The following is an 8,611-nucleotide window of genomic DNA, read 5'->3' as shown; positions in this document are numbered from 1 at the left end:
CAATACACTGTAATGTATTTGTTCTCTTTTGTTCTGGCTTGGCTATTGCACATTAAAAATTACATTTTGTTGCAGCGGGATCTTGAAAACAACTCTATTCACTGAGTGAGGTCACTGCCAGAGGGGTGTTTTCCAAGTGGTTCTTTTACGTCCCTTTGATTCCTTGATTCAACTTCCTTCCAACGATGTCTAACACAAGTTTTTTAGAGTTTCAAGTCTTGCACATGCTTTTTAGAGTTTCAAGGTCTAAAACCACGATCCAGGTCACATGACATGATTTCACATCACGGCCACAATTTTACTGTTATCACGAATAAACAAAGCATTAAATTTGTCCCAAGGTACGGTAATACGAAACAGCAAAATTGTAAGGTTTTTTTTGGCAGCGTTGCTTCAAAAAAAGTACTTGAGCGATGTTTCGCGTTTTACCACCGGCGATCAAACTTTTGTCGAAACAGATTTGCGGCAATGCTGACACAAAAGTTGTACGATTTTGCTGCTCGTTTTACCATACCGACCGACCATTTGACTTTTGAGGGGGGGAGGGCGCTTTTTTGGGTGCGCAGGGTATTTTCTTTCAAAGCATTTGGTGTGCAAGAATTTTTTTACCGATGCAGGATATTTTTTCTCGTCCACTAATTGGTGCAGGATGATTTTCTCGTCAACTAATTGGTGCAGGATATTTTTTTTTCAAAATAACCCACCCCCCTCGAAAGTCAAATGGTCGGGCCGCTAATCACGGCAAACCACTTCGCACCTCCTCCCCCTCCCTTCGGATGACGATGGTTTTCCGTGCTCTAGGTAAGATCAGATGCGAACATTTATCCGGATGCGCTCAAATTAATAAACCGTTGTAGCGGTCCTTATAGCATTTATTGTATCTAGTTCTCCATGTCTGCTCAGGAATGCACGAAGGCCCCAATGTCACGTGACCCTGACTAGTTTCTCTTACAACTTCCGGGTGAGTTGGGCTGGAACGAGAGATGGACAAAGCAAATATTGTCTGGCTGATGCTATAAACTACAGAAAAAAATAACAAATTTGCAGTAGTGCTTGTGAATTATGGCAAAGATTGGCGATGATGTGATAGAATGGAGTGTAGATCGGGTTGCAGAATGGCTTGAAGAGGTATGTGTTTTATCTTCGCCATGTTTTGGTCGTAAATGCACCGCTATTGTTTAACCTAAAATAACAGGCGCCAGACCGAACAGATTTTGTAGTACATAAAAAGGTTTGCAAACTAGTCTTAAGATTTTATTGGTCTTTAGAATCATTATTCAGTGTGTATAACACACCGCATTTTGTATCCTTGACTTCTTTCGTGCTGCTTTGCATGAATAAGCAAGATACTTAGTTTTGATATGATCCACAGGCTTTTTGTAGTTTTACATCACGTCCAATAAAATAATGTTATTTGCTTTTTGACTAGGTAAAAAAGAAATAAACTCATAGCTTCATTTACCTTTAAATTGCAAAAATGTATTGCGCTGAATGACTTTCAGCCATATGCATATATCAAACATAAATGCACCCTGAGTAAATTTGTATGTAAACACGGACAACCATGTAATGCACAGGAATGTTTGCTTCGCTCTATGATATAATACGGAAAATAAGTGTTTTTCATGTATCTTATCATGTATCTTATCTTATTCATTAGATTACATGCTTCAATCTTAAACATGTCGAATAATAAATTATGTCAATTTATAATGTAGCTGTCAATCACTGAATTTTGTGAATTCGTTGGGACCACATCTTAGAGAGATGTTTGAATGTAATTGCAATCAGCTGCTTTGCTATTACATATAATCTAGGGTAATGCTTTCAATGTATAGGGCCATAGTTTGATTTTGATATTATTTTTCCTTATTGGTAGACTGATAATTTTCTGTTATATTTCTATATAATTTGCTATAAAATGGGTGCAACTGTGAAACAAAGCCTGGAGGGTCTGACCTACTAGATGGAATTGGATGCCATGTTGCATTACACTATTTTACACTGTAAACATTAACCGTAGTACCTACTAAGCCTAGCATTATGAATAGTTGCGAGAAGGAGTTAACTTTTATGATTAGTGAAATACTAACTATAGGGGACGGGTCACTAGTTTTTTCTAAAATTATACAAATGCTGGTACGAGAGTGATTGTGCCTCCCCACCTTCAATTTTCTTAATGTCTCTGTAACACAACCCCCCCCCCCCCACCCCCACCAGGCCCATTACAGCCCTGAGAATGGTATGCTAAATGTGCTCTTTTTCATTCCAGATGGGTATGCATGATTGCATAAGAACATTCAAACTCAAGAATATAAAGGGGAATCACTTGGTGGTACAGCAAACTTGGTTTTACTAATGTAATTCTAGTAACATTCTAAGATTAATTTATCTGATTTCATGATATTATTTTGTAGAACTTCTCAGAAGTTGAAATTAAATCTCTTCACATTTCCCAAGAAAGCAAAAGGTACATTTGGATGTGGTTGGCTCCAAAGACTTTCCTTGGTCTGATATACCATATCAGACCAGGTATACCATATGGAGAAACCAGGGGCTGATGTGCCATTGGTAGAGTATACCATATATGGAGAGACCAGGGGCTGATGTGTCATGGTAGGGTATACCATATATGGACAGACCAGGGGCTGATGTGCCATGGTAGAGTATACCATATATGGAGAGACCAGAGGCTGATGTGTCATGGTAGGGTATACCATATATGGACAGACCAGAGGCTTATGTGTCATGGTAGAGTATACCATATATGGAGAGACCAGAGGCTGATGTGCCATTGGTAGAGTATACCATATATGGAGAGACCAGGGGCTGATATGTCATGGTAGAGTATACCATATATGGAGAGACAAGGGGCTGATGTGTCATGGTAGAGTATACCATATATGGAGAGACCAGAGGCTGATATGTCATGGTAGAGTATACCATATATGGTGAGACCAGAGGCTGATATGTCATGGTAGAGTATACCATATATTGAGAGACAAGGGGCTGATGTGCCATGGTAGAGTATACCATATATGAAAGGACCAGGGGCTGATGTGTCATGGTAGAGTATACCATATATGGAGAGACCAGGGGCTGATGTGTCATGGTAGGGTATACCATATATGGAGAGACCAGGGGCTGATGTGCCATGGTAGAGTATACCATATATGGACAGACCAGGGGCTGATGTGTCATGGTAGAGTATACCATATATGGTGAGACCAGGGGCTGATGTGCTATGGTGGGGTATACCATATATGGATAGACCAGGGGCTGATATGTCATGGTAGAGTATACCATATATGGACAGACCAGGGGCTGATGTGCCATGGTAGAGTATACCATATATGGAGAGACCAGGGGCTGATGTGCCATGGTAGGGTATACCATATATGGACAGACCAGGGGCTGATGTGTCATGGTAGAGTATACCATATATGGACAGACCAGGGGCTGATGTGCCATGGTAGAGTATACCATATATGGAGAGACCAGGGGCTGATGTGCCATGGTAGGGTATACCATATATGGACAGACCAGGGGCTGATGTGTCATGGTAGAGTATACCATATATGGAGAGACCAGAGGCTTATGTGTCATGGTAGAGTATTCCATATATGGATAGACCAGGGGCTGATGTGTCATGGTAGAGTATACCATATATGGAGAGACCAGAGGCTTATGTGTCATGGTAGAGTATACCATATATGGAGAGACCAGGGGCTGATGTGTCATGGTAGAGTATACCATATATGGAGAGACCAGGGGCTGATGTGTCATGGTAGAGTATACCATATATGGAGAGACCAGGGGCTGATGTGCCATGTTAGGGTATACCATATATGGACAGACCAGGGGCTGATGTGTCATGGTAGAGTATACCATATATGGAGAGACCAGGGGCTGATGTGTCATGGTAGAGTATACCATATATGGAGAGACCAGAGGCTTATGTGTCATGGTAGAGTATTCCATATATGGATAGACCAGGGGCTGATGTGTCATGGTAGAGTATACCATATATGGAGAGACCAGAGGCTTATGTGTCATGGTAGAGTATACCATATATGGAGAGACCAGGGGCTGATGTGTCATGGTAGAGTATACCATATATGGAGAGACCAGGGGCTGATGTGTCATGGTAGAGTATACCATATATGGAGAGACCAGGGGCTGATGTGCCATGTTAGGGTATACCATATATGGACAGACCAGGGGCTGATGTGTCATGGTAGAGTATACCATATATGGAGAGACCAGGGGCTGATGTGTCATGGTAGAGTATACCATATATGGAGAGACCAGAGGCTGATGTGTCATGGTAGGGTATACCATATATGGACAGACCAGAGGCTTATGTGCTATGGTGGAGTATACCATATATTGAGAGACTAGTGGCTGATGTGCCATGTTAGGGTATACCATATTTGAAGAAACCAACGGCTAGAAAGATGTTTTAGGTTGGATCTACATCTCTGCACTAATTTTTTTACAGAAAACTTTTAAAGGCAATTACACAGTATCGCAACAAGAGGAAGGGAATGGTAAACAGGTAAGATATTCAGTTTTTTCTCTGACATCTCTTATTATTACATTATTATTCCAATCAGGAAAAAGTCTTATAGATTAATTCCGTGGCCTAATTCTCCACCTTTTTAAAAATTTAATCTTTTTTAGGTTAGTGCCTTAATATGACTTAAATTCTTATATCATAGAATTCTTATATCATTAAAAGCTAGACTACTCCCATAGCGCAACAAGAGAGGTGCAATATACCATGAGAAGGGTTGAAAAAAACACTTGCAATGGCTATCTGTAACTCAGTGTTTTACTTAGCACAACACAATGGGAGCCCAAAAACTGCACCATTTTTTGATGGAGCCCCAAAAAACTAGAATTAATTGAACACTTTCATGTTATTGTTAGGATGTTCCAGGAATTCAATGATGGCACTCAAGTTCAGAGAATAACAACCACTAAGAAACCATCCATTTGTCAAGATGATGACGAGCAGGTGGAGGAAGAAGAGGAGGACCGTAAGTACTCTATTTTGGGTCTACAGATGGCAGATAATCATTAAAGACAGAGGTATAAAATGAAAAGGAAGCGTTTTCAAAACGATGTTAAAGATAATTTGCCAAAGAAAAAAAAAGTCTTCAAACAGGTACACGATTCAAAAATTCTAATAACATATTTTTGTGCTGCATGTGTTGTGATTTGTAGCTAAAATGAGGCGTGTTTTTTTTTTCTTGCAGCTTATGACTATCACGGGTGGGAATCTGATGAGTTTGATGATGATGCTGGTGATGTAGGTTTTATATTAAAAAGTATCAAATACCCCAAATGCTCGTTTTAGCGCCAGCCTTCCTAATAGCGCCCCCTAAGACGCAAAATATAAAATAAGCGCCCCTTCAAATAAGCGCCCTCCCCTTTAACCCTAGTCTTCTTTGCAGCCGCCCGAGGTCGGAGTCACGCAAAAATTCTCCCCGCCCCACGAGGGGGGAGCAAACAAAACAAAACAAAGCGCAACAAAACAAAACTACGACAAGTTTCTCTTTTTTTTATTATTGAACAATGAAAGACGCCTTCTACTGAACTATTTCTTGGAGTTGTTCGTGTTTTTAAACAAACTGATCGGAGCCAGAAGTGAAAAACACCCTGAAATTGAATCCCGTGGATTTTCCTGGCGAAAGCGTACCGACTATCTAGTTTTGTAATTTTGACCTACAAGAACACAAAGAATGTCATGTCAGCAATTTTGTGAGCTGCACCGACTACCCACCCAAAAATTCCAAGTTGGCCAACATACTTTAATTCCCTTAAATATGCAAAAAAGGCAGTGTGCTGCGATTTATAAATAGTACCATTAAACTAGAATAACATTACACACTAGTAAGTAAGAGTTTCAGCTATAATGCTTCTGGCAGGAATAGCTATTTTGTTTTAATTCCAAGATGTCCCCCAAAGGTAAAGATGTCCGCCATTACATTGACCACAGACTTACCAACCTCTCAGTCAGTCTCCAGTCATTCTCAGTACCTGGTAGCTGGTAATTGTCTTAAATCCTAAAATAAAGGCCACAAAATACTGTCAATGCTTTGTGGTTATTCAGAATAAGCGGTATAATTAGGCAGTTGGGGAGTTTTGCGACACTTGATCAAGTAAGTCCGAGCTAGGTACTGAGATTGACTGTAGACTGACTGAGGTGTTGGTAAGCCTTTGCATTCGACGTTTAAAAAATTGCAATTTGCAACAACAAAAAAGTCAGGAAAAAATTTTAAAGAAAAGAAATGTGTGCTGAGAAGTGTCGAATTTCCGGTAATGTATTGAGTCTCCAGCTACATTCAACCCATTTTGTATATGTTTTTAGATTTTTCCTAATTAGTATAGTTTTTACATGTCACTGCTTTGATTCAGGAGTCTAGCTCCGATGACGAAGTCGGGGAGTACGTCGAGCCGGAATCAGAAGAGCCAGGTAGGAATTGTGTGCCACTATTACATACCTTGACCACCCACGTGACTGACAATCCAGACACTTAAAGCCTGGCTAAACTAGGGGACATATAGCGTGCGACATGTCTCCTAAGTGTTTCCTAGTAAAGCCACTACCAAAAACATGTAGTGCGCGACTAATTTTGTAGAGCGCGACACGAAAAGCTTTTTCATCTATCCGAGAAACATTTCTTTGTCGATGCTTGTCACCAGTTTACTTCCGGTCGATTACGTAACAATCTCCGATGCTACAAATATTTCAAAATATTGAAAGCAGTGTGTTTATTGGAAGTTTCTTTGAGGATGTGATTGATAATTTAGAGCGGATGGCCTGTTTAATATCTCGGGTTTAATAGATTCTTTTGTCTTTTAACGGTTGAGGTTTCCGTCGGACCTCCAGAAGTAAACTCTTCATAATGCGGCTTTAACATCATATGCCAGAAGGCCTCGCCTGCCGGACTGAGTAAGAAATCACACAACATTTTTGGTGGAGTAGCAAATTCACGCCAGAATAGACACATAAATAGCTGCGGCCGTCACTTCAAACAGCGACGAAAAAAATACAATCTTTCAATGAAAATAATCCCATAATAACTTTTGTATGCGCTAAATAAGTTGCTTTTGGTTGTGGCGCGAGCCAATATTTGGGCGTCACATCCGCTGCTGTACATATCGAATCCGTTACCCCAAAAAGTAGAGGCTGTTATTTTTAATCGATAATAGCATGATTATATGTATGGTTTCGTTCTAGCTCGACATATCAAGGAGACGCCGGTCGTAAGAAAAGGATTGGTAAGTATTCACCGCTTATTGTGGTACTAATTCACAGCACAAGATAATTTTATGTCCTATATGTTAGCATCACTATCTTCTCTCCGCCCACCCGTCCGTTTGTCCGTCCTGTTCGTCACGATATTCTTCTTCGCTATGTTCTCTTACGCTCTATGCCTTACGTCCTGTACCAAGAGATAATCACCTTCTTTGCGAGGTTGATAGTGTAGATCTCTAAGAATAAAACAGAAAAATAACCCAATATACAGCTATGCAGTAAAACAACATTTTTCAGCGTAGCAAAGTGTGAAGCTCTTTGAGACGTTAAAAATAACCTCACAGCGCTACTACACCTCCCATAAATATATCGAGTACGGCTCCGAAAGCAAAAAACAAATCGAGCAATTTAGATACCCGCCAAAAAAAGGAATCAGACACAGCTGCTCCGCCTTAAAAAAGTGTCTTAGGATCTTATTGTCTTTCCCTAAATTCTTCTGTAATATCCTGTTGCGCTACGCTATATTTTTCAAAAGCATCCATTTCCGCTTTAAACTGGGGTTACAAGTTGTTTCTGTTTGATCTGGTCGGGAGACCTCCTATTGCGAGTGTGCCGTGACATTTGCACTTCAAAATGTTATGTCAAAATAATGTTGTAGCGACATTCTAATCTCGCTCTATCAACGTGCACTTGGGTACTTGTGAGGGATGACCGTTATTTTATATGGATACTTAGACCTAACATAATAAGTCTAACAGTGGAACTTCGATATAACGACATATGACAAGAGACAATCTAACGTTGATTGTTGCTTGTACCCAAAAGGGTGATAGGCCGAGATTCTTATTCCAAAAGTCCATTTGTTTATTGTTTTGGCTGTGTTTGTTGGTCTAATAGCTTTCCGTTTTTTTAAAGGTCGAAGAGTTGAGAGCTGGAATTGCGCAGAGCCTAGGACGTGAAATTCCGTCCCCCCTGAAACAGGTAAGAAAATGGGCGATAGCAAGAAGCATGACACGTGTCTTGCGCGAGTCTCTTATCTTGTACTTTTCACTCGTGTCTTGCGAGAGTCTCTTATCTTGTACTTTTCACTCGTGTCTTGCGAGAGTCTCTTATCTTGTACTTTTCACTCGTGTCTTGCGAAAGTCTCTTATCTTGTACTTTTCACTCGTGTCTTGCGAGAGTCTCTTATCTTGTACTTTTTACTCGTGTCTTGCGAGAGTCTCTTATCTTGTACTCTTCCTCGTGTCTTGCGAGAGTCTCTTATTTTGTACTTTTCACTCGTGTCTTGCGCGAGTCTCTTATCTTGTACTTTTCACTTGTGTCTTGCGAGAGTCTCTTATCTTG

General features: G+C 40.4%; 1 protein-coding gene across 2 annotated transcripts in view; it reads left to right on the top strand.

Annotated features, from left to right (window-relative positions):
- The first annotated feature begins 925 nt into the window (after positions 1 to 925).
- LOC5519839 (basic proline-rich protein) overlaps positions 926 to 8,611 on the top strand; it is a 26,730-nt gene continuing 19,044 nt past the window's right edge. The window contains exons 1-9 of one of the 2 annotated variants that reach the window (XM_032364682.2): positions 926 to 1,128; positions 2,273 to 2,335; positions 2,418 to 2,470; positions 4,502 to 4,558; positions 4,933 to 5,042; positions 5,262 to 5,314; positions 6,424 to 6,481; positions 7,250 to 7,290; positions 8,183 to 8,248. In XM_032364682.2, the coding sequence (XP_032220573.2) occupies positions 1,063 to 1,128; positions 2,273 to 2,335; positions 2,418 to 2,470; positions 4,502 to 4,558; positions 4,933 to 5,042; positions 5,262 to 5,314; positions 6,424 to 6,481; positions 7,250 to 7,290; positions 8,183 to 8,248 (567 nt within the window). In that variant the 5' untranslated portion in view covers positions 926 to 1,062. Of the gene's footprint in view, positions 1,129 to 2,272; positions 2,361 to 2,417; positions 2,471 to 4,501; positions 4,559 to 4,932; positions 5,043 to 5,261; positions 5,315 to 6,423; positions 6,482 to 7,249; positions 7,291 to 8,182; positions 8,249 to 8,611 lie in introns of both variants that reach the window. The other variant, XM_032364683.2, reaches the window with a different exon arrangement.

Source organism: Nematostella vectensis, chromosome 6 (genome assembly GCF_932526225.1).
Source record: "Nematostella vectensis chromosome 6, jaNemVect1.1, whole genome shotgun sequence".
In the NCBI taxonomy this organism is placed as follows: Eukaryota; Metazoa; Cnidaria; class Anthozoa; order Actiniaria; family Edwardsiidae; genus Nematostella; species Nematostella vectensis.
Note: the sequence above shows the minus strand (reverse complement) of the source record. Positions and strands in the feature narration are given on the sequence as shown.